The following is a 27,284-nucleotide window of genomic DNA, read 5'->3' on the forward strand; positions in this document are numbered from 1 at the left end:
AAAAATATTAATTTTTTCTGGCAACTGAGACTTTATAGTAGAGCCAATAAGTTTAAGAAAAATTGATTGAGGATTGAATTCAAATCAACCAGGCTTAAGAATAAGAATTTCTTGCTCGAGCCTCTAAGGGCAATTGGGCCAATTCGATAAAATTACAAAAAATATGTGATATGTGACAAATTTTATTTTGGGTCACATTTGATTTGATTAATTAAGCATGGTGATATTTAAAAACTATAGGGTAAAATTTTAAAGAATTTTAGATAAGTAAAATTACCAAAGGGAACTTGAGTGTCTAAGGAGAGAGGTAAAAGGGAGCAAGAGCATAAAGGTCTTTTCCAAGGGAGGAGAGAGAGAAGGGGGGTCGGCAAGACTATGCCTAGGGCTCTCAAGAGCCTAGGACATCTACCCTAGGGAAGAGTAAGAGCCTTACCCACTCATTGACTTAACCCTAATCATTTCTCTCTCACACTTCTAATCATTTGTTTTTAAAAATTCCTTTTCCCTCAAGAAAACAAAAACACCCTCTTCCATTTCCTCTCCCCAAAATCGAAGCCCTAAGTCTCTCTACTCTCTATTGCTGCAAGTTTTCTCTCAATGAGCCAAGATCACTCATTTCCCCATTGAAGGAGGGAGAAGCTCAAGAGCATACTTGGGTAGAGTAAGTTTCGAAACCTACCTCGTTCTTCTCCTCTTTTCCTCTTCAAACCCAAAAACCTAAGGGTTTATGTTGCATGCATGTGAGCTAACAACCATACATGGCTTTGATCTATTGTTCTAGGGTTCAAGAGAGGCCTGTACGGGTAGGATCTCAAGGATTTAGCACTTTGGCGATCAAGTGAAAGAAAGGTAAGAAATCTTGGTAGTTTGCATGTTTTCTCCCTCATCGAAGTTTTCTACCCTAATCATTTTCTTAAAAATCTGCATGAGGAACTTGGGGCTCAATTTTGAGAATGTAGAGCAGAAGGGGGAGTTTGAGGAAGCTAAGGAAAACACATCTCCAAGATAGAACTATCAAAGGTAGAAATTTATGGTTGTTCTTGAGTTTTGTGATTTATGTTGGTAGATCTCGTTGTATAGGTTATTTTAATGGTTTTTGGAGTTAATTTTATGCTTAAGGTTTAGGTGGTGTGATTTGATGATTTGCATGCATGCATGTGGCTAGGGTTATGCTAGAAATGCTTATTGTTGTTAGGTTGTGTAAAAATGCATTATGCCAAAATTTCGTGGTCTGGATTCCAACGGGTCAGATTGCACTCTACCACCTCTCGTTGTGAAAAATATTTATGTAGTTGCATAGTTCTTTGTGAGTATTTGATGATAGGCTTTGGCATTTTGATGTAAATCTGGAAATTTTTTGGGCAGCATGCACTGCCCAGATTGTTTTGCATTTTGAACGGGTTTTACTAATTAAAAAGCTATGAAATTTTGTAGGGTGTTATTCTGCACATGTATAAGGGTCACTGTAAAATTTTAGAGTAAAATGTATTAAGGTATAAGAGATATGATTTTTCAAAATTTTCCCTAGAATATAGAAACGAAACTTCTGGGCAGCAAGCGCTGCCCAGATTTCTTTAAACATTTTGAAGAGTATTATTATTCCAAAGATTATATTTTTTTAAGGAATCTAATTTAGACATGTATAAATATCCCTGTAAATGTTCAGAATGAGCTGGGCTATGGTGTAAGAGAAATAAAATTTCAAAGTTACCATAAAATCAGGGAAAAACTTTTGGGTAGAAGGCACTGCTCAGATTTCTTTAAAAACTTGAATGGGTTTTAACATCCCCAAAATTATAAAATTTTGAAGGGAATTAGTGAAGATGTGTACAAGGACTCCTGTAAAATGTTAGAGAAAAATGTGTCACGGTTTGAGAGAAATAATTTTTCTAATTTTCCCTAAAAACTAAAAAGTAGCAATTTCGAACCTTAAGGAAAAGTTGATTTTTACCATTTTATAAGTTAAGGGTTCAATTGCCCTTCTTTCAAAAATAGCATAAAAAGAGATCCTAGGTTATGGGTAACAATTGGTAAGAATGAGAGTTTGGGTTTTGTAGAACCTTTAAGAGAAGATGATAACAATTTCAAATATTATTTGTAAATGGTCAAAAAGCGGTATTTTTGTATATGATAGAAAACGGTAAACTTTCGTAAGAGGACGACAAGTTGGTATTTTTCTAAAGAAATGAGTTGAGTAGAACTCCTTTTTCCTAAAACCAAAATACGAGTTATGTGATATGAGAGTTCTTTATTTAAAGAATATTGTAATGCACAGCACGAAGAGCGTGTTGCGGTGATGCCGGTTTTCTTATGATTCCGTAAGACTGAAACGAAATCCGGCCTTATACACTGTGAAGTGTATAAGAGGCTAGAGTATAGAGTCTCTAAGAATTTATTTCATGTAGCTATCGTGGAATATTAGCTATAATGATATGCCATTGTTTACTCTGTGTCACTGTGTGGTTGCACTATAGTTTTATCTAAGTGGGAAGACTCACTTCTAGATAGAAGATTTCCACAAGAAAGCGCTAAGGAATTTGGGTAAGACAACTTATGATATGTTTGATTACAACACGATCATGACTAGTTTAGATAACTAAGATATAAGCTAATAATTTGAACTAGTCTTAGAAGGTTTACTCAAGACCATGGTCCTAGAGGGTTCGCATACTCATGACTAAGGAAAGCATTCCGGCAAGCTACCATGACGACTATGAACTCCGGCTAGCCACTAGGAACTAAGTAAGAAACTGTTTCACCATTGGTGATTATGTAACTAAGGTTGGTTGGCCACCGCAATATGTAAGAAGTCCGATTTAACACCCGTGACATAAGAGTCCAATTAAACTCCGTGACATAAGAGTCTGGTTAAACTCCGTGACACATAAGTAAGTTGATTTCATAATCAAATCTCTATGACTAAGAAAGTATGCCGAATCCTTCTAGGAGTCTGGGTAACCGATGTAACTAGTTTACACCCATCAACGCTATGGTAAGATATGTGAAGTTATGTTTGATTGTTCCTCTGGAACCCAAAATAAGTATGTATGTTAAGATAAATAAGTAAGTATGTATGTATGTTAAGATGAATGAGTGAGTAAGTGTGTATGTTAAGATAAATGAGTAAGTATGTATGTTAAGATTAATGAGTATGTAAGAAAACTAAGTATGCATGTTAAGAACGTTAAGTATGTTAAGAATGTTATGTATGTTACCAGTTAAGACTGTATGTATGCTTTGGGATTTTCTGCGTGCAAGTGTATTTTTAGGATATGAATTTTGGTTATGAGGCATGACTATAAGTTTGCCAGAACATTCGTACATTCTTAAATTGTATGTTAGGGTTCGGTTTCACTAGAATCCTATTCTTGGTTGGTTATCTGCCTCGTTATAGTTGGTTTAAGTTCTTGCTCCATCTATGTGGTTATGTTTGTTAAGTTGTTCTTACTAAGTGTTTCGCTTACCTAGTTGTGTTGTGTTGTAGGTAACCTCAAAGGCTAAGTGGATCAGTAAGCGCTGGAGTTTATCTGCGAGGATGTACATGTGGACCGACCTTTTGAGAATTTATGTTTTGGGACTAAAGCCCATATGATAATTAAGAATTTATTCTGGGCTTGGTGAATGTTTTTAAATTATGACATTGTAATTCACTTTTAAGTATGTGCATACTTTCAAACTATTGCATGTTTGAATTTTTTTTATATGATTTTCAGTTACCTTATTTTAGCAGACAGTTATGTTTTTCTGCAAATTATGTTAAGAAATTTTACGGGACGTTATAGTTGGTATCAGAACACTGGGCTAAACTAGTTTTGTACACAAACCCACATGTACATTCGCATGGATAGACCGTCACTCACTGTAAGTATTGTCCTTTCATATCTGTTTCATTGTTTTCTTTTATTTACCTTAATTTTATGAATTGTAGGTTATGGCTGATATACCTGAGATAGGTGACCCTATGATAGGGAACCTACCCATGATCCCTACGGCGAGGATCGATTATTATAGGCGCTTTAATGATGAGAATCCTCGATGCTTCAAGTACAATCAACGACGTCGGCGTGTCATTTAGAAATGGAAGCATTACATGACAAAAGTCTTTGATAGGGCCAACACACCCGAGCGACTGAGAGTGTGATATGCCAGCACTTGTCTGAGAGGCTCGGTACAGAAGTGGTTCCATCACAAACGTAGGCGGCTGGTTCGTGAGACGTGGGATGACTTTTGTATGAAGATCAAGCTAGCGTTTTGGCCATGGATTGGACTATCTCCATGCTTGATAGCATACCTCGATGCAAAGTAGTAGAGCCAGAAGAAAATCCCGAGGATCTGGCTGAGGGCTAGGAACACGAGGCAGCTGGGAATGGCATTGTCTATGAGATACCTGAGGTCTTTGATGAGGACACCAATAATGAAAGAGACATACTCCTCTAACTTAGGATATTAAGTTTTCCGGTGTTAAACCCTTATGTATAGAAGGCTATGTTTACTTTTACCCGGCCGCTCATTTTTTATCACGGTTAGGGTAGATCCAAGTAGATGAGAAACAAAACAATTAATGAGATATGTAGATGAAACACTAAAAAGAATCAATATCACTTTTGAGAATGAGAAGTACAACAACTACACTCTAACCTCACCAATATTTCTAAAATAGTTCACTCATTTTTGTCACCTAAAACAAGCCAAACTATGCTAGAAATAAGAAAAGAAACAAAGTAACTAAGTGTATTTTTCCACTCTAAAATCTGATGTTTTTTCCCTACATTTAGCTATCTATTTATAGTGGAAATATGACCCAAAATGTGTAAAATCGTGTACAAAATAGTGGGAAAATGACTACAAAAACTGATGGAAGGGGAGACATGCTGCAATGATGAGATAGACACGTTTGACAGGTGTCGTGTGGTGGTTGACTCGGCAGAGGTGGTGTTGGGCTATGGGGGATAGATGCCAGACGAGTGGGACAGGTGGCGCATGTTGGTTGGCTCAGCAGGCAGGCGTGGCAGCAGCTGGCAGGCAATGGCAGTTGGTGTCAGGTGCGCGTTAGGTGCTGGTGGGCTGCGGCAGGCGGCTTGGTTGCAGCAGGCAGCTCGACTGGAAGGGGACGCGTGTCACGCGAAGGTGGCCTAGGTTGGGCTCAGCTAGGCTCGGCTTGGCTTGGCCTGGTTGGGTGAATGGCAGACTGCCATGTGACAGCGTGGGCACTTGCTGAAGGCTTGGTTTTGGGCCTAAGTTGCTCCACAAATGTCTTTTAAAAATGTCATTTGTTTCTATTCTTCCTTCTTTCTTTTTCTTTGTGTCAAAATATATTTTATTTCTTGAAAATTGAACACAAATTAAATTAAGATTAATGTTTTCAAATATAAAATACATTACAATAAATCCATGTGTTTACACAAAAATGGATGTGGCAAGAATTTCTTACACGTGACTGGCATGTGGCAGTTTTGAGTGAAGGGATCCTGTTCGACCATTGACCAGATAATTATTGATTCGTCAAGTCTCGCGTTTAGGTGCGACCAGTCTAGTCGCATACTTTCATTTACTTCCTTTGGAATACGCAATCTTGTAATAATTACATTTATTGTGTTTCCTTTATTTACCTTGATACGTTGATCTTAATGGTGATTAAGGCCCATTGGCCCATGTAACCCCCTTGAGCCTATAAATAAGAAGGAGAAGGCTCAAGGAAGGGACTTTTGAACTTTTGATCTTTGTATTCAGAGAGAAAAGCATAGTGTGATTATCCACCGAAATTGTAATCCTCCCAAGGCTTGTGAAACTCAAGAACCCTTGTTCTTTGATCACAATATCGGGAATCCAGATCAATAAGAACACTAAGTGGACATAGGTCATTACCTCTAGTTGGGGCCGAACCACTATAAATCACTTGTGTCATTTTATTTTCCATTTGATTTCTCTTCTTAATTTCCTTTTGTTCTTTGTCATTTATTTGACTCCGTGTCGTTGGCCAAATCAAGGGCCAACACCATGAAAATATCAATTAAAGTTAATTTATTTTAAACTTAAGACTAATAAAATGATATTTTTGAGAACTAATCAAATGTCATCATTGTATATCTTCTTATTAGAGCATAGAATCTAGACCAAGTGGGATATCCAATCTTCTGTAAACAACGTCTTATGCGAGTGCCAATCTTGTATATTTTGCACATGTAGTGCTCAAATGATTTTATCTTGTATGCTTTTCCAGCCTTCACAAAACTTATGTTTAAGTCCTCTCCACGTACCCCAAAATTCACTTTCATGTTTTTTAGTAGGTGGAATATGCACGCTCCATGGAAGGCTTTTGGGTATACATTGTCTACAACGTTTTCTATGCTTTTATGCCTGCTTGAAATGATTGCTGGATCTGTTTGTAAAATCACGATCATGTAATTGGTTATTGTTTCACATTAAAGTATCTGGTTTCATAAATGGAAATGATAATTATTTTTAAAACTGAAGTTATCATTGTTTTGCTGATTCTGTATTAAACAATTTACTTTATATGTTTAGTGTGTTTGAAAAAATATATGGAAAGAAAAATAGAAGTTTTATTGTTTTGTACCTTCTCTTTCCCCATATGTCTCTTTTGGCTTTGTGAAAAATCCTAGTCATGATGAATCATTTTTGGAATCTCCTATTCGAAAAGATAATAGAAATATGTTGTTGTTGGCATCCATTGTTGAAGCAGTGAATAAAGCTCCTCCAAATGATGCTTCAAGTAAGTTCCATCAATCACAATGACTAGCCTAAAATGTTTCCAACCTTTGATGGAATTTGCAAATGCTAGGTACATATATTTGAAGCGATCTTTATTGTCTGTTACCAAGTGCGTTATTGTACCTGGGTTTGACACTTTTAGCATGTGAAGCTAGATGGGAAGTTTTTGGTATGAATCATCTTGGTTTCCTCTTGCCAATTCTAAAGCCTTGCTCTCCAGGCTTTTTGATATCCCATTGAAACACCATAATCATCTAGCATGTCGCTCATGATGTCATTTGGTGTGTGTACTCTCTTGATTGACATGTATTTTTTTTATCAACTCTCCAATCACAGTGCAATTCGCTTGCTTGTGGTCTTCCATGATGACGTCCAATGAGCAATTGTGAGATTTGACATACTTTTTGATTTTAACTATTTATTTTTTCCTATATTTTGAAGCTCGCAATAACCAATTACAGTTATTATCCACACAAGCAACCAGGTACTCTCCTGGTTCAGATCTTTTTGTCTTGAATTGGAAGTTGTAGATCATATCATAAAAATGTAGTGCAAATTTCAACAACTTTTTGTCCTTATAAATGTAGCGTCCCAAATTTTCTAATAAGGCTTAGGGCCTTGATTAGCGTGTCTGGAGGGCAATAAGTGATTTATTATGTTAATATGTGAATTTGATTAGTATATGATTAGAAATGCATGTTTAGGTGAATTAAATATGTATGTGGGTCCCATTTGGTTATTAGGGGCATGTTTGTAATTTTAGCCCGTTGATGGCATAAATGCAATATTTGTGTATATTGTGATTGTCACCACGTGTGAGTGGTGATATATTTGTGATGCACGATCCGAGACAGTCCTAGGGAGTGGTTTAGTTAGAAAGTCACAACGGGACCCAATACCTGACTCGGGACGAGCCAAGGGGTATTTCGAGTGATAGACATTTTATTGGGTTATTGGATTATGAAAATAAATATTTGGAGATATATTTGAAGTTAGAGCGTTTAGGAGGGAATATCGGGGGAGTTTACCATTTTTCCCTCAGGTACGTTTTTGGTACCCCGAGCCTTAGAGGTAACTTAAGTGACTTAGGCTAAGTAAGACAAAACTTAGAAACATTAAGAAAAACTTGGCCTAAACCAACCCTATCTCTCTCTCTCTCCCTCTTGTTTTCTCTAGACTTTTCTAAAGGGAACCATTGAAGCTTAAGCAAGGAATCAGAGCTCTAGACTTGGGGATTAGCTCAGTTTTAACTTGTGGATTCGAGCAGATGTTAAGGTAAGCTTTGAATTGTGATTTTAGCCATTAAATTCTATAGTTCTTTGCTAAGTTTTAGCTTTCTTGGGTCTTTTAAGTTAAAGATTGAATTGGGGATTTGATGAGGTTTCAAGCTAGCTTTTTGTTAGGTTTGGTTGCTGGGACCATTCTAGAACTACTGTGATAATTAAATTGAGTTGTTGGATTGATTTTTAGTTAAATTGGCTGGGTTTTGGTTGTTAAAATGGAGGATTTTCTGGGTTCTAAGGGGTCGGGCCGCGGCGCGTGTCTGCAGAATAGGGAGGCTGAGCCTCTGGTTGAGGCAGGCTACGGCACAAGGCCATGGGGCCGCGACTCTTAGGGGGTTTTTGGACCCCGGGAAGGTTTTTTGGCTCGGGAATCCAAAAGTTAAGGCTCGGGATGGATTTTATCATCCTGATTGATGGAATCCAAGGTCCAAGAGACTAGAATTTCATTCCAAAGTTATTTTATGGATTAAAGCTTGATGGATGGATGTTTTTGATACGTTGTGACTAGGTTCTCAGCGAGACTCAGGCTAGGGGGATGTGCTCAGGATATCGGTGCTCGGGAAGCTTGGGACACAGGTAAGAAAATTGTTGTACCCGTAGAGCAGGGCATCGCCCTATAGTTTGTATTGCAGGGCATGACCCTATGTGATTGTGTTGCAGGGCGTAGCCCTATTGTTTATGTTTGTATTTATTTAAGTATTTGTTGATTATATGCTATGAATTGCATACTTGTTAATGAACGACGAAGGCCGAGAACGGCAGGAATTCGAGTACGGCAAGAGGCCGGGAATGACATTAAGCACGTGGAGTGCAAGGCCGGGTACGGAAAAGGGTTGGGAGTAGCGTTGAGCATGCGGAGTGCAAGCTGCTAGGGTGAGATCCTTCTTGGATGCTTGAGTTAACCTCACGGTGTAGACCGCAAACCCAGGGCTTGGTAAAGCACCTGGGACGACATGGCCGTTATGTGTTCAGCCTGTTGGCTGCCTTGTTATATGCTGATTGACAATTATGCATATGTTGATTGTTTGGGTTGAGTTTTCTTGCTGGGCTTCGGCTCACGGGTGCTCTATGGTGCAGGTAAGGGTAAGGGAAAAGTCGACCAACCATGAGTACGGAGAGTGTGGAACGACGTGTACATGTTCGGCTGGCCTGGCTGCCACAACCAAGGGTATTTTTTTGAGATGCTATGTGTTAATCCAAATTTTGTTGTTTAGTCGACTTTAATCATATATTTGAGTTGTAAATATTTCTAAATAGTATTTTGGGATCCCAAATGTATAACGCTTTATAATTTCAATGAATACATGTAACGCCATACAACCTTAGAGCCGTTACTAAGTGAGTTTAAAACAGAAATTGTGCATTTAATTGACTCTAAGTGGTTTCTAAAACCAAAAGTGTAAATAAATCAGAGATTAAGGCTGTACTCTTTAAAATGTTTAACCTCATCAAAAACGTTAAGTATGAAACATTTGGGATCCCAAAATAAGGTTTACAAAATATTTACAACTCAAAAATAGATTTACACTTGATCAGTTATCAAAAGAATGATTTAATACAGCCATATACAAAATGCCCCCAACCAAAGCAGTCGGGCAGGCCGAACATGTACGCGCCGCCCCCACGCTCTCCATACTCATGGCCGGTTGACTGACTCCTTGCTTTTACCTGCCACACGGAGCACCCGTGAGCCGAAGCCCAGCAAGAAAACCCAAATAGTACATAACATATGCAAATCATATAGCTGGCATAATTCACTGATAAATAGGAAAACCATCATGATAAACAAGTACGGCCATGCCGCCCCAGAGGCCTTACCAAAGCCTGGGGTTTCGGTTCTCACCGCGAGGATAACTCATGTATCCCTTGGGTCCCACCCTGAATATAAGCATCCCATGTGCTGTGTGTTACTTTCGGCCCCACGGCCGTACCCGGCCTACGCCGCACTCGGCCCTTGCCGTTCATTTCATTATAATCACACATATAGTACATTAGAAATAATCATTCAAACACATCATGATTCATTTAAGGTTAAACATTTGCACATAATACAATCTGGGGCCATGCCCTGAAATCACACAGTGGGGCCATGCCCTATTCTCGGGTGTTACGGTTTTCTTACCTTTAGATTCAGTAGCCTTGATCAACCTGACTCCTTGAGCACGATCTTACCCGAGCCCTAGCGCTTACCTAAGAAAAATCCACAAGTAAAATTCATCACCAATCCTCAAGTCCATAACCTAGCCTCGGGACTAATCCCGAGCCCCCGGGAAGTCCTAGATCCCCAAAACAAAGTGGCGGAGTCAAGCCCCGAACCCTAGGTCAAAATCCCTTCACAAAAGCCCAAAAATCCCCTCTGTGAACAGTGCAGCGCTACAGCGCTCAAAAGAGGGCGCTGTAGCGCTACAAGAAGAACCACCCTCACCAGAACAGGGCTAGCGCTACAGCGCCCCCTGACTAGCGCTGTAGCGCTAGTTGCAGCAGACCAAAACCAAAAATCGCATCTTGCGATTTTCTTCTCCCATTTCAACCCCAAACTTGTCCAACTCTTTTCCAAGCCCAAAAACAAACTTATACACGCCTCACACTCACCCCAAGCACCCAATGAACTCAATCCCAAGCTCAAGCAACCCACAACTCAAAATCTAACTCAATGAACCCAAAAACCAGAAAGTTACTCAAACAACAAGGATAGGGTCTTAGAAATCATACCGTGGGTGGAATTTCGACCTTGAACTGAACCCTAGGCCTCCTTGGCTTGCACCTTCACAACCTTGACCTGTTTTCCCCAAAAACCCCATCCATTTAGCTCAAAAACACAGCTCAAAACCAGATAAACCCTAAAACCGAAAACCTCAAGAACTTACCTCAAATCTCTGATGTGATCTTGCTAATCCCTTGCCAATCCTCAATCCTAGCTTAGGATCCTTGATGCTCAGCTAACCCTAGCTTCCCACTGAGCTTAACCTCAAGAAAAATCAAGGGAAATGGTTGGGAGAGCCACAAACCGAATCTTCAAAGCCAAACCCTTCAGCTTTCCCTCTCTCTTCTTTTCTCTTCTTTCTTTCTTTCTTTTCAGCCTATAACTTTTCTCTACTAAATCCACTAAGTGTAAAGACCTTCTTTATTTTATCTCTTGCAAGCCTAATGACCAAAATGCCCTCCCTTACTAATTCTAAACCTTTATGTCCATAAAGGGGCATTTTAGTCATATTACCCAAATTCCCACTAATTCTTCAAGTGTTCCTAATAATTCCCGCTCGCTACCCAATACCCGATTAATCATCAAATATATTCCCAGATTCTCAATTAAACTCCCCAGGCTTAACCCAAGCCGGGTACAGGTTCCTGCTTTGACTTTCCGCAATCCCGCTCATTCTAGGATCGTCTCGAGTCATAGATCTTAGGTATCAACATAGTTAGGCCCAACATGGCCAAATTACAAATACGCTCAATCAGGTTTACATGCATACTAATTCACATAGTCATGCATCACAATTAATCAAATAGTCATATAACGTGCATTAAATCATATTCATGCATTAAACTCATAAAAGTCACACACAGAATTCCATTATGCCCTCCAGGCACACTACTCCAGGTCGTTACAATACATTTTCAAATTATATGACTTTTAATACAATTTAGCCACACTTTTACCCTAAAACCTCGATTAGCGAGTTAATTGCACGTTTTAAACTCACTTAGTAACGTCTCTAAGGAAGTATGGCGTTACAATAAATTTGTCCTTCTTCAACTTTGAACACCCTATGATAAATGATTATTTATGTTTCTTCTTCTCTTTTTATTTTGTTTTCTTCTATTCTCTCTATAATAAAATGAGCGACATTACCAGCTATGTCAGTAATGTTTGGGAAGGTTTGTACCTGGTTACTGGAGTTGGAAGTTGCTTCTTCATATTCTAACTGTGGAACTGATTGCTAGTTGTTTAGTAGCAGAACTAGCATTTCTACATATGTGTTATGTATTTGTGTTTCTTCTTCATATGTATTGTGTGCAATAGTTTCAACTAGTATTTCATCAAATGTGGTGATGCATAGTCGTAACTCTGTTATTGTATTTTGCTTTTTTTTTCCAGCTCAATGTAGAATAGGACTGAGTTGTCGGTGAGCAACTTCATTGGTGGCGTACCTAGCGAGAACTGGTAACAATGTTCAATGGTGTGCATATTGCATTTTATCTTGTTTTTTACTAATTGAATCAAATTGTTGTTATTAGCAATCCAGTCATGATGTAGTCATCATATGTAACACCTTGAATAGTTAGATCTATTACACAGTGTGTTAAAAATAATGCTTAACCCATAAGCGATTCGTTTGGACATAGAAGTGTAATTAGGGTTAAACGACGGTTTAAGTATCAAAGTCTTGGTCAAAAATTGGAATTTTCATTAAAAAGGTCAAGTAATTACAAGCGATCCAAAAAGTTTCAAATAAATACAAGTTCATCCAAAACTAAATACAGACTTAGCTGAATTTCAACTAAGACTCCTATTCCCCAAAATATCTCGATCGTGGTGGCCGAGTAGGCTGAGTATGTACACGCCGCCCCCATAGCTCTCCAAGTCATGGCTGGACCAACTTTACTTTGCTTACCTACACCACGAAGCACCCATGAGCCGAGGCCTAGCAAGAAAACCCAACAATCATACACATAATAAGATAACATTATCATATATTGTATACTCTATAACCACACCATACTCACATAGATTCTCCAAACAATATACGACTCATGCTGAGTGGATGAATGTCACATCCTTATGATGGCCTCGCCACTATGGCGGATATCACATTCGCGTTATGGCCTCGTCACTACGGCATACATTACACATGTAATGCCGTCAACGGTCCCCCGACCAAGCAATCATTACCAACAAATATGACAGCATAAATTCAAACACAGTAGACATTCAGCTATAACGGTATCATGGCACACTCCCTCCCATGGTCTACAATTGTGGCGCACGCCCTACACTGGGTGCAAGAAACATTTTTCTTACCTCCTGTCCTCTGTGATAGGGTAAGGCGACAATGAGCATGATCCTTTTCTTCCTAATCCTTGTGGTACCTTAGTCACAAAATTGTAGTGTTATGTTCTTTCTAGAACATTAGCAAAGTAGATAAGATCAGATGTATTTGTTACATCGGACAGGATTGATATTGACAGTAATTGACCATACCATTATTATCTATTATGGTCATATCATATAGTTGACCATATGTCAATTCAATCTCAATTCTAAGTGGTTAGTATTCTAACTGATTGTATTATTTGAGTTCTTTGACTTGTTTGTTACCAGCTTACCCTACGGACTAGCCCATACTTACATCTTGGGAACTCGGTAGTATAATTGAGTGGGAGTGTTAATTATAGATATGAACATCTATAGCTTCTGATAAAGAAGTAAAACGATGGTTTCCTTTTAGTTTGGTTCAAGGTGCTAAATGATAGAGATCTCATTTTAGTAATTAATATTAATTTACTGAAATATCATTTACAAGGAACTAAGTGTTTTAAGGATAAAATACAACGAGGGGTAAAATTGTATTTTAGTCCATCTTATTGGATAGTTTCATAGAGTTATACAATTTAGAGAAGAAAAGAGATTGTAAGGCACATTTATTAATTAAGACAAATTGGTGTCTAAATTAATAAATAAGTTTAAATCAATGTTCAAATTATAAATAATTAATTTGATAAAGGATTTAAATAATTATTTAATTAATTAATCAATAGAAAATAATACATTCCTTGATTTTAAGTCCAACAGACTTATAATTAAATGAGAAATTTCACAGGCCTAAAGCCCATGATAATTTTGACCTAATGGCTGATATCATGTATTATTTTATTGATTTTTTTAATTAAAATAAATGACCTAATTGAGCCTATAAAAGAAATGCTAAGTGAGAGTTGAAATCAAATTTTTGAATCACTTATTTTCGGGAAGATCAGAATATTTATTCTTGATGCTATAGGTTTTAGATTCTCTCTACAACATAAGTCATTTTCTAAGCCTCAATATTCTCTTTTATTCTTCTTCTTTTTGTATCTATCTCATGTGTTGAAAATTGCCCACTCTAGTCTAGGTGATTCTAAGGATACTTTGGAAGGCTGTGAAGAAATTTGAAGATCGGCTCAGTTTCTTGGTGATACCCTGCGACAGAAAAAATTCAAGGGTTAGAGAAATAGATGGAATGAGTAATACATTCCGTTGCGTATAATGTAAGTGTTCTTATCATTATCTCTGTTTAAATTCAATTATAGAAACATGTTCTAGGTTTTCTTATATTAATGTGTTTAATATATGATTTACATGAACATAATTATGATCCAGTATAAGTTTTCTCAACAGGATAACCGACCCACCACCAACTCAATCCCTGCTCGAGTGATTTCTTCTACCAACTCTTTCAATATCTTCTCAGACTGAATAACTGTCCCGGACCTCTCCAACTCAAGGCATCCGCCACCACGTTGGCTTTCCTTGGGTGGTAAAGAATCTCACAATCATAATCTTTCATCAACTCCACCCAACGCCTTTGTCTCATGTTTAGATCCTTTTGGGTAAAGAAATACTTTATGTTCTTGTGGCCAGTGTAGATCTCACTCTTCTCCCACCATATCTTTAGTGCAAAGACCATTGCTGCTAACTCCAAATCATGCGTAGGGTATCACTGTTCATATTCTTTCAATTGTCGTGATGCATAAGCGATCACCCTTCCTGACTGCATAAGGACACACCCTAACCCCTACCTTGACGCATCACAGTGAACCATAATCTTCTCCTGATCTGATGGAAGACTCAGTACTGGAGCTATAATTAATCATCGCTTCAACTCCTGGAAGCCGTTCTCACATTTGTCTTACCATACAAACCTCTGAATCTTGCGTGTCAATTCCGTCAGTGGTGTAGCAATCCTTGAGAATCCTTCTACAAAGCGTTAGTAGTATCATGCAAATCCAAGGAAGCTCTTGATCTCTAAGGCACTTCTGGGCCTTGGCCAATCTCTCACAGCCCCAATCTTAGCCGGATCAACTTTAATTCCATCTCTGCTAACAATGTGACCAAGGAAGGTCATCTAAAGTAACCAAAAATCACACTTCTTTAACTTAGCATACAACGTGTGCTCCCTCAACCTCTGAAGTACCAATCAGAGATATTGCTCGTGTTCTGCCTCTGTCTGAGAGTGGACTAGGATATTGTCTATGAAGACAATCACAAACTTGTCGAGGTAGTCCTTGAACACCCTGTTTATCAAAGCTGCCGGGGCATTGGTCAACTCGAATGACATGACCAGAAACTCATAATGTCCATATCTTATGCGAAAGGTCGTCTTCAGAATATCCTTATCTTTGATCCTCAGTTGATGATAACCAGATCGAAGATAGATCTTTGAGAATACTGTCCTACCCTGCAATTGATCAAATAGGTCATCAATCCTTGGCAGTGGGTGCTTGTTCTTGATAGTCAGTTTATTCAATTCCTTGTAATCGATACACATCCTCAATGTCCTATCCTTCTTCTTAACAAACAACGCTGGCGCACCCCACAGTGAGAAGCTGGGTCTAATGAATCCCAAATCCAGTAACTCTTGTAGGTGTACCTTCAACTCTTCCAACTCTGTCGGAGCCATTCTGTGTGGTGCTCTAGATACTGGTTCTCTCTATGGTGCCATCTCTATAACAAACTCAATCTCTCGCTGCGGTGGTAATCCTGGCAGGTCCTCTAGAAATACATCCAAAATCTCACATACCAACTTGGTCTCTGCTGGCCCAACCGGCGCATCCATGGCGGTATCCACTACGCTCGCTAGGAATCGTATCCAACCTCACTACAATAGGTCTCTAGCCTTTAGTGGTAAGATCATCAGAATACGAGGATCGTTCACAGCGCCCACAAATACAAGTGGGTCCTCTCCATCGGGTTCAAAGGTCACCATCCTCCTTTTACAATCTTTTGTTGCCCCAATAGGTCTCTAGCCTTCAGTGGTAAGATCATCAGAATACGAGGCTCGTTCACAGCGCCTACAAATACAAGTGGGTCCTCTCCATCGGGCTCAAAGGTCACCATCCTCCTTTTACAATCTTTGGTTGCCCCATACTTGGCTAACCAATCCATGCCCAAAATCATATCGAAATGCTCCATAGATAGCTCAATAAAGTCTACTGACAACTCTCTACCACCCACCTCTACTGGAAAAAGATCTAATCCATCTCCTAGAAACTACTAGTTCCCCAGTAGGCAACAAGGTCCCAAACCCCACTGTAAAGAAATCACAAGGCCTACATAGTCTATCAACCACTCTACTAGAGACAAAAAAATGTGTAGCACAAGAATCAATCAATACAGTGTAAATAGAGCCAGCGCTAGAAATATGACCCGTAAATACGGAGAGACTAGCCTCAACCTCTGATTGGGTTAGTGTGAAAACTCGGGCTGGCACCAAACTATCAACCTTCTTATGTTCTTCTCTCTTCTGTTGCGTGCAATTTATCTAAAAATTTCCCACTACCCCACAAAGGAAGCATGCCTTAGCATGACATTCTCCCACATGGTGTCTCCGGCACCTGGTGCACACTGGATAACTCCTCCAGGCCTCATTGTCGTCCTGGCGGCTACTCTGAGTACCCTACCCCCTCCTATCAGGACCATGAGTAATAGAACTATCAGGGGCCTTCCTCTTCTGGTCACTGGGCCCTCTGCCCCTACCAGACCCAGTAAATGAAGGTACCCTCCTCCTAGCATCATGCCTCGCCATGCTCTTGCACCAAATCCTATCTTATACACCCTTAGCAGTAAGGGCCTTCTCAGCTACCTGAGCATATGTGGTAACCCCAGGCACTGAAGTGGTCCGAACATCCCGTGCCACCATGGGGTTTAATACCCAAAGAAACTTATCTCTCCTAGCAGCATCGGTTGGCACCAAGTCAGAAGCAAACTTTTCCAACCTGTCGAACTTCAGGGCATACTCAGTCACAGTCAAGTTGCTTAGAACCAGTCTGGAAAACTCATCTGCCTTCGTAGCTCGAACTACATCGTTGTAGTATTTCTTGTTGAACTCATCCCAACTCAAAGCAACAACATTCTCGGTTTGAGATACAACCTCCCAACAGATGTGGGCATCTTCCCAAAACATGTAAGTGGTGCAGGCCACCCTATCATTTCTACCACCCTCATAAAGTCCAGGATGGAGGTGGTCATACTAATTCACTGCTATGCTCGCAGTGGGTCTGGCCCTAAGACAACCACATGGGTGAAGTTTTCTTTCCTCGGATCCCGAGCAGCAAGCGTATAACGGCCCAAGCACGATCCTTAATTCCTGAGCCCTTGCGGTAAAACCTAGTCACAAAGCGATAATGGATAACCATAAGATTCTAAACCATTTAAAAGTTTTGGACTCAAATACTAGCCTCCGGGATCTTGATTTCTACTAAACCGGGTAGTAGAAATCGTCCCGAGCGCTTAAGTTTTAATTCCCGAGCCTCCCTGAGCCCTAAGACAAATTCTAATTAGGGCTGCCTAGGCGGGCCATGATCTGTCCCTGAGGGTCACCCCACACCTCCAAGACAGAGGCGCCAGCCCCCAACCTAACAAGCATGCGGGTTGCGACCTGACCCAAAGGGTCGCGACGTGCCTCCAAGATAGAGGCCTCCCTAGGCTCCTGGGGCCGCAGCGCGCCCCACAAACCCAAAAAACCCAATTCCTTTTCTGTGTTTTCTCCAAACTAACACCCCTAAAATCAAATCCTAAACTGCAACCAAGCCAGAATTAAATTCCATTTCCATAATGACACAACATAACCAGCACATAACCATTAATAGCTAAGCTAAAACCTCAACATAACCTCAAAATTCCAATCTTTGAGTGCAAAACTCAAGAGCACCCTTAAGTCTAATAAAACCCAATAAAAACTAGATTCAAACTCACCTCATCTAATAATTATGACCCCTAAGCAGCACCTCAACCAAATCCCAACCACAAGCTTCAATTCAACAATTAAATCCATCACTAAACCCAGCCAATAGTCCAAACTCATTAAAGAATTCACAGAAAAAGAAAAGAGATTATAGAATTTACCTAAAAAATGTTTTGATCCTTGAGCTAACCCTTAAGTACTCCTAGCTTGATCCCTCAGCTACTACTTGTCCATTCCTAGCCTCAATTCTCAGCTTTGTTTCCTCAAAGTTCCACCAATTGAGAGAGAAGAAGAGAGGGTCGGTTGGGAGTGGTGAGGAAAACAGAGTGTTCTAGTTCTTAAAGGTTTCTAAGTTATTCAGCCTATCCTCTAACCCAAATGACCACTATACCCCTGCTTAACAATATCCCATCAAAGCCCCTCCAGGGAAAAACAGTCTTTGTTTCCCATTTCCCACTAATTCTCCAATAGTCCTAATAATTCTCAATTACTCCCGACATTCCCCAACTAATCACCAAACACTTATTCATTACCCAACAAACCTCAAATATACATTAACTTCCCAAAAATACCCCTAGGCTCGTCCCGAGCCGGGTATTCAACTTCGTTGTGACTGTTCTGCCAATCAGCTCACTAGGATCGTCTAAAGCAATATACTGTAAATATATCCACATAATAATGTGGTCTCAATCATTTACTCACATATATTAACATTTATGCTCGCAACGGTCCAATATTACAAATATTCCCCAACTAACAAGAATGGGCCCACATGCATATTAAATACTCATAAACATGCATATAATATCCAATTATACATTTAATCAGTGAATGATACATATATCCAATTATGCCCTCCTGGCACGCTAATCAAGGCACTAAACCCTATTAGCATTTTTGGGACGTTACAAGCTTTCCTTTGCCCTTACCTGCAGCACGAAGCACCCGTGAGCTGAGGCCCAGCAAGAAAACCCAACAATCATACCCATAATCAGATAACATTATCATATATTGCATACTCTATAACCACATCCTACTCACATAGATTTTTAAAAAAAATATACGACTCATGCCGAGCGGATGAATGTCACATCCTTATGATGTCCTTGCCACTATGGCAGATATCACATCCGCGTTATGGCCTCGCCACTACGACATACATTACACATGTAATGCCGTCAATAGTCTCCCGACCAAGCAATCAGTACCAACAAATATGACAACATAAATTCAAACACAATAGACATTAAACTATAATGGTATCATGGCACACTCCCTCCTGTGCACTACAATTAGGATGCATGCCCTACACTGGGTGCAAGAAAAGGTTTTCTTACCTCGAATCCTCGGTGATTGGGTAAGGCGACAACGAGCACGATCCTTCCCTTCCCGAGTCTTGCAGTACCCCTAGTCACAACATAATAATGGATATCCATCAAGAACTAAACCAATTAAAAGCTTCAAGATTAATTCCTAGCCTCCGGGACCTCGAATTCTAATAAACTGGGTAGTAGAATCCTTCTCGAGCCTTTAGGTTTGAGTTCTCGTACCCAAAAACCCTATTTGGCTAACATCCCTATTTTGAGCTACGACACCCCTCACAAGCGTCGCGACCCTCCTCAAGTCAGAGAGCCCACCCCTCATTTTTATGGACACGGGCCACGACGTAGTGCACCGAGTACCACGACGCCTTGGCGGTTCAGGGAACTCCTCAGGCCTCTGAGTTCGTGCGGGTTGCGGCGCACCAAGAACAGCGCCGCGGCTCAACCCTGCGAACCCAGATTTCCCAAATAACAACCAAACCTATGATTGAACTCTAAAATCCTAACAACACATCTCAGACAACATATAAACTTCAAGAAGTCAAGCCAAAACCTCACCAAACTCATAATTCTAAAATTTCAACAAACACCAAAAGCAAAACTAAAAAGCTTGAGAACTGAGATTACCTCCTAAAATTCGAGTTCCTCCAACTAGATCCTTATCTTGACAACCTCTAATCTCCAAGACCTAGCTTCTGATTCCCACCAAGGATAGCCTTTAAGCTTGAATCTAAGCAAGTTCCCTTCACAAGCTTGAAAGAACACCTTTGCAAGGGAGAGAGAGAGAGGGGGGGAGGGCAGTAGAAAGAAAAACATGAATGAGAGGTTTGCCTCAGGCTAAGTCTGAGTTATCCCCTAGGAAAAAGACTATAATGCCCCTGCATATTAAGCCTTCCCTTTAATGCCCTAAAGGGAAATTTAGTCTTTTGCCACATTTCTTGCTAAACCTAAAATTTCATCTAAAATCCCTAATTAATCTCGCTAGTCTTCCAAACACTAGTATTTTTGCCCAATAATAGTTCATACTCTAATATCCCCGGTAACACACACCAAATCGATAAAATACCCCAGGCTCACCCCAAGCTAGGTATTAACCCTCGATGTGAATTTTCCGCCGGGTTTCTCACTAGGATCGTCTTGTGCAACACATCTCAAATATATCCACATAATAATGTTCTCTCACTCACAAAACACATCTAATTTACATTTATACCCTTAGTGGGTCAAAATTACAAAAATTCCATTTTTAACAGAAATGGGCCTATAAGCACATTTAATACACTTAAACATGCATAAATAGTCATATCATCATAAAAACTCATATATTTCACATATATTCAATTAAATTCACATAATAATTCTGTTATGCCTTCCTAACACACTAATCAAGACACTAAGCCTTATTGGAAAATTTGGGACGTTACATGATACTAATATTTGTCCTTCCTTTTTCCTCCAAAATGGATCAAAGTCATTATGGATTCTATATCTACAATATAGCACAACATAATGTTTAGTATTGTTACTTTATTAATTCAAATGTACCCGTTTACTTGTGTTAATATTTTTTCTTTTGTTTACGATTACTTTCTACGTTTGTAACTGTTTACTTTAGTCAATGTATTTTATGTTATTTTCTGTAATATTTGAAATATGCAAATGTTCAAAATATATCATGTAACCGGTTTCATTTAGCTAAATCAAGAATGAATTTTCAGGTTCCAGGTTTCATTAGTTTGCAGATTGTACATTTCAAAGAAGATATTTGTAAAAATTATTGAATATGTTTAAATGAATCAAATTTTTCTTTAATTTACAGGTTACATGTTTTAGATCTCAAAGAAGTTGATCGAAGTTCTTTTTGTGAGGGGAATGATGCAAAAACTAGTTGCCGGTGTTGGGCCCAAAATATTCGGCCCAACGACCTTCTCTATTTTAAGTATGCTTAAAACAAGTTGTTTTGATCTGTAGAGGCTCCAAAGACAGAAGCCGCAGGTCAGAGGCAGTCTGTGCCTCTGACCTTTATGTATCTATTTGAAACCAATACATCTTGGGGGGAAATTCAGTTATTTCCCCCGCCAATCAGGGAACCAGTTTAACAAACTAACCACCTCACATTTTTGTTCTATAAATACTGAACTCTTATTCAAATGAAGGTATCGAAAAAAATCTGACTTAGGCATCGGAGTGTCTTTCTTCCAAGTACCCCCGACGGTGCGATAATTGACAAAGTGATCATCGTCATCGGAGAAGAAACGGAAGATTAGTACTCGTCGGCAAACACCTCCATATATAGAAAGGAAAAGTTATTGCTTCAACAAATTGGCGCCGTCTGTGGGAATCTTGTTCCCTTTTCAACCACATCGTCAAATCAAGAACTCTTTCCTTGTAATCAAGATCTACTTGAAACCTTGGAGCCATGCCACCTAAGAACAACAGAGCGCCGGGCACCGTCGCCCAGGTCATCCCACCGATGGATGTGGGTGACCAAATTGATAGGATGTGTCGCCTGCTAAAGGCTAGCTAGCAGCGATCCAATGAAGCCATTAGGACACTGATCGAAGCTCAAGCCAGGCTCGAAGCAAAGATCACCGAATTGCGAAAATCCAATCAAGACAACGAGAATCTCGACCTTGATAGACTTGGGGCTCCGATCATTTAGATTAACTCCCCTCGGAGAAGCACACACCACGTCAGGGAAGGGTCCCAGGGTCCCCTACAATCCTCCCCAACTCGTCTTCACCAGGGGGCCGAGGAGCGACGGAAAGTACGCTGTGAGACACATGCGCGAGTCAGTGAAGAGCCCACAAGAACAACCCAACTAGCCGCTGAGAGTGGGCTCCAACAGACCCCACAACGGGTCGCGCAAGACGCACCAGCCGAGGATCGTACCCCCTCCATTCGCTTATTGGACAATTGGAAAGAAGAGATGATACGAGAAATGATACAGAAGTTTTCAGATGGAAGGTCCGCTCACGCTATTGAGCACATGGACTTGGTATCAAGAAGCACTTAAAGGTCACCTTTTGCAGAGTGGATTCAGAACGAGCCCAAACTGCGGGACTTCACAATCCCTCCATTACCCGCGTTTAATGAAAAGGGAGACCCGCTCAACCACCTATTCCAATTCCAACAGAAGATGGCCCTGGAAGCCAACAATGAAGCCATACAGTGCAAGGTTTTCTCCACGACTTTCTCTGGGCTAGCCCTGTTGTGGTTTAGGCAGTTGAAACCTGGATCTGTCAACAGTTTTGGTGATCTCCGCAGAGACTTTCTCCAACAGTATAACACTAACCGTGAGGCACCAAGAACGATGGCAGATCTCTACCGAATCGAGCAAGGGAAAAATGAACATCCAAAATCATACCTGCAACGTTACATCGACCTCGTACATCAAATCCACGATGTCGAACCAGTCACCGCGGCTAACCTCTTTGTCAAAAGCCTACAGGTGGGATCTCTCCTACATGAAAACCTCACCATGACACCACCTTATGACATGGCCGAGATCCAGATCCATGCCGAGGGTGTCTTTAGGGTCCTGGAATTTCGAGAGCATGCGCAGAAGAAATTCGCACTTATCTCCACTCCACCAGCAAATAACCCTCCTCCCCCACCTGCAAGGGGCGACAAGAGGAAGAGACAGGAGACGGATCACATGAAAGGAGGGAAAAGGCCAAAACCAAATCGAGACCCACCACGATACCCCTCTTTCGAATACACCATCCCTCAGGAGGTCATCTACGAAGAAAACAAAGACAGGCCCATCTGGCGTGACCCGTACAAAATTACCACTCCCCCTGAAAGAAGAGATAAAAGCAGGTTCTGCCTCTTCCACAAGGATCATGGCCATACAATCTCCGAGGGCCACAACCTCCACAATCAGATCCAGGCCTTCATGAGAAATGGATGGTTAACCCAGTACATTAAAGGGACAAGCAGACCCATCGTCCCACAACCCAACACTACTTCTGCCCCAACACCACCAGTAGCAGACTCCTTGAATATGGCCACCATGACCTCACAAGAGCCTCTAAAGAAAATCCCCATGATACACGAGATCGTGGAACTCACCGAGGAACAAGAGCAGGCAACCAAAATTCGTAGAAGAATGGAAGAAACGATGAAGTGATACAGATCATTAGGCCACACAGTCAACCTTGTCACTTCAGAGGACAGACGCTATCCAAGCCTCTGCAGTCACCTTCACAGAAGATGACCTGCAGGGAGAGCACCTGCCCCATGATGACCCTCTAGTTATTTCGCTACAGGTTGACCATTTCCAATTGGGAAGTGTTTTAGTCGATGGGGGCAGTGGGGTTGATATTCTCTTTTGGGAAGCCTTTCAGAAGATGGGACTCGAAGAAAGTCAGATCAGGCCCTCTGTTGCACCAATTTTGGGATTTGACAACCAGAGGGTATACCCGAAGGGCGTTGTTCGATTAAACGTGGTAGCAGCAGAACACACCTTGCCCATCGACTTCCTCATCGTGGACTCTATCACAAGCTACAACACCATCATGGGAAGAAGTTGGATCCACAGAATGCAGGGAGTGGTCTCAAATTTGCACCAAGTTATGCGGTGTACAATCGACATAAAAGGGTGTCAGAAGTAGGCCAAGAAATGTTTCCTTACCCTAAAAGAAATAAATGATTCTGGCACCTCCTCTCTTGACGACAACCCCAACAAATAGCAATCACAAAATAGCTTACCAGCATGTCTCAAAGGCATAGATCTAGAGGAAGATCGCAAAAAGCCCCAGACCATCCTCGGTGATCTAGAGGAAATCTGTATAGATGATGCTGACCCATCCAAAATAGTGCTGGTAAGTACCAAACTTCCTGAAAAAGAAAAGCAGACCCTAATCCAATTCCTCAAAACCAGAATTAGGACCTTTGTCTGGTCTCCACTTGATATACCAGGAATAGACTCCTCTGTCATGAATCACAACCTCAACATATCGATAGCTTCTGACCCATCAAGCAGAGGAAGAGGAGGTTTGCTCCTGAAATCAACCAGGCCATACATGAAGAGGTACAACGGCTTCTAAGCATAGGGGCAATCATAGAATGCCTGTATCCTAGTTGGCCAGCCAACTCTGTAGTGGTCCAAAAGAAAAATGGTACAAAGAGAGTATGCATAGACTACACCAACTTAAATAAAGCATGTCCTAAGGATAGCTACCCTCTCCCGAAAATTGATCAGATGATAGATGCCATGGCGGGTTTCGAAAGAATGAGCTTCCTCGATGCCTACTCAGGATACAATCAGATCCCAATGAAGGCAGAAGATCGAATACATACAGCTTTCATAACAGAATGCAGCTTGTATTGTTAAAAAGTTATTCGTTTTAGACTGAAGAATGCAGGAGCAACATACCAAAGGTTGATGCACAAACTTTTCTCCTCATTTCTTGGGATGAACATGGAAGTATATATCGATGACATGGTCATCAAATCTCGACAAGGTGCTTCACATGTGGACGATTTAACCGAATGCTTTGACATCCTTGACACCTATAAAATGAAATTGAATCCAACCAAGTGTGCTTTTGGGTTGTCCTCTGGCCAGTTCTTAGGGTATGTGGTCAGCCAGAGGGGCATCGAGGCCAATCCAACCCAGATTGCATCACTCTCAGAGGTCAAGGAACCCAAAACCGTCTGGGACATCCAGGCTCTGACAAGCAAAATTGTAGCACTAAGCTGGTTTATATCACGCATGTCCGATCGTCGCCAGCCTTTCTTGCAATGCATCAAGAGGTCTACCAACACCACCTGGGGGACAGAAAAAAATAAAGCGCTCGAAGAATTGAAAGCCTATCTGAGCTCTCCTCCTATACTAAGTTCTCCCATCCCCAACGAAGACCTATTCTTGTACCTGTCTGTTTCGCACTTTGCCATGAGTTCTGTGCTCTTTCGGGAAGACGCGAGCCAACAGAAGCCAGTGTTCTACTGCAGTAAGATGCTACTAGACACTGAAACCAACTACAACATGATGGAAAAATTGGCACTCGCACTAATTAAGGCAAAGAAGAAGCTACGACAATATTTTGAAAGCCATACCATCATTGTATAGACGGACTACCCACTGAAGCAGGTCTTGAACAATCCTGATCTCTCCGGTAGATTATTCAAATGGGCAATTCATCTCAGGACATATGATATACGGTTCCTGCCACGAAAAGCAAAGAAAGGCCAAGCACTTGCTGATTTCCTAGTTGGGATACAATCTTTTACCCCAGATACCTTACCCGAACTGTTGGAATCAGAAGCTGAATGAGTGTGGACAATGCATACGAACGGAGCCTCCAATTCTCAAGGAGCTAGAATCAACATCATATTGGAAGCACCCTCCGGACTAAAAATTGAGGAAGCCATACGGTTAGAACAATCTACCACGAATAACGAGGCTGAGTATGAGGCTCTGATTTATGGCTTGGAACTAGCACGAGACATGGGCATTAGACGATTGAAAGTCAGAGGAGATTCAAAACTCATGATAGAACAAGTGGTCAGAAATTTTGACGCCAAGGCACCTCACCTGGCTAGCCTATTGAAAAGGGTAACTGAATTGAAGTCACAATTCCATCAGTTTGAGCTCGTGCAAGTAACGAGGGAACAAAATCAGAAGGCCGATGCCTTCACCAAATTAGCCTCTACAGGAGAATGTTCTCGGCACTCCGCCATATCCACAAGCCACTCACCAAGAGCTTTGGAATTTTTCTCAACCTCATCAGAACCTGAGTGCTAGATGGATCCAATAATTCGTTATTTGTCAAAATCTGAACTGCCAGCCTATGCAAAAGATGCAAAGCTTCTGCGTCTTCGAGCTCAACCCTACTCCATCATCCATGGAATGTTGTACCATAGGTCCTTTAATGGCTCATATCTTCAATGTTTACATCCATCAGAAGCTAAAAAACTATTAGAGGAGATCCACGAAGTAGCATATGGAAACCACACTAGGGACCGAAGTTTGGCACATAAAGCACTTACAGTAGGGTACTACTGGCCATACATGATGACAGAAGCGTGCGACTATGCGAAAAAATGTGACAAATGCAAATGATTTGCACCCACCATCCATCAGCCCGCTCAAGCTTTACACTCCATCATCGCACCTTGGCCTTTTGCAAAGTGGGGGATGGACGTGGTAGGGGAACTGCCCAAAGCTGTTGGAGGGAAACGGTACGCTTTGGTAGCCACCGATTACTTCACTAAATGGGTCGCAGCAGAGGCATACGTCACGGTTAGTAAAACAGACACCATGAGCTTCGTGTGGAAGCACATCATCTGTCAATTTGGGATACCATGGGAGATAGTCGTCGACAATGGAACTCCGTTCCAAAACGCCAAAGTACAGGAACTGTGTGACACATACAAGATAAAATTGAGTTTTGCTTCTATCACCTACCCTTAAGGCAACGACCAAGCAGAAGCTTCCAACAAGTCATTTTTGCACACATCAAGAAAAACTTGGAAGATAAAAAAGGCACGCGGGTAGAAGAGTTACCAAAGGTGCTATGGGCATATAGGACAACAAAAAGGTCCTCTACTGGCGAATCTCCCTATGCCATGGTGTATGGAACAGAGGCTATCATCCCAACAGAAGTGGGGCCTACCTACGCTTCGAATAAAGATAGCTTCTGATCTGACCACAAACAACATACAGTTGACACACAACCTCGACCTCCTAGATGAGTTGCGAACAATAGCATAAATAAAACACGAAAATTACCAAAAGGTTGCATAATGCTACTACAATAATAGAGTCCACTCACGCACTTTTAAGAAGGGAGACTGGGTTTTGTGTAAAGTCACTGGCAACCCAAAGAAGCTAGAGCCAAACTGGGATGGACCCTTTGAAATCGTAGAAGTACTAGGGCGAGGGTCTTATACTCTTAAAAATATACGTAGTGGGAAAAATGTACCTCGTACTTGGAATTCGATGTCTTTGAAACAATATTATTGTTGATAGTTGTACTATATAATTCGAAAGTAAT

The 27,284-nt window shown here is 40.8% G+C and overlaps 1 protein-coding gene across 1 annotated transcript; it reads left to right on the forward strand.

Annotated features, from left to right (window-relative positions):
• Positions 1-22,420: 22,420 nt before the first annotated feature.
• LOC133814709 (uncharacterized) lies at positions 22,421-23,413 on the forward strand. The gene has a single exon (XM_062247636.1). It carries the CDS (start codon positions 22,421-22,423, stop codon positions 23,411-23,413), a length of 993 nt encoding a protein of 330 aa, XP_062103620.1.
• The last annotated feature ends 3,871 nt before the right edge of the window (positions 23,414-27,284 follow it).

Source organism: Humulus lupulus, chromosome 2 (genome assembly GCF_963169125.1).
Source record: "Humulus lupulus chromosome 2, drHumLupu1.1, whole genome shotgun sequence".
Lineage (NCBI taxonomy): Eukaryota > Viridiplantae > Streptophyta > Magnoliopsida > Rosales > Cannabaceae > Humulus > Humulus lupulus.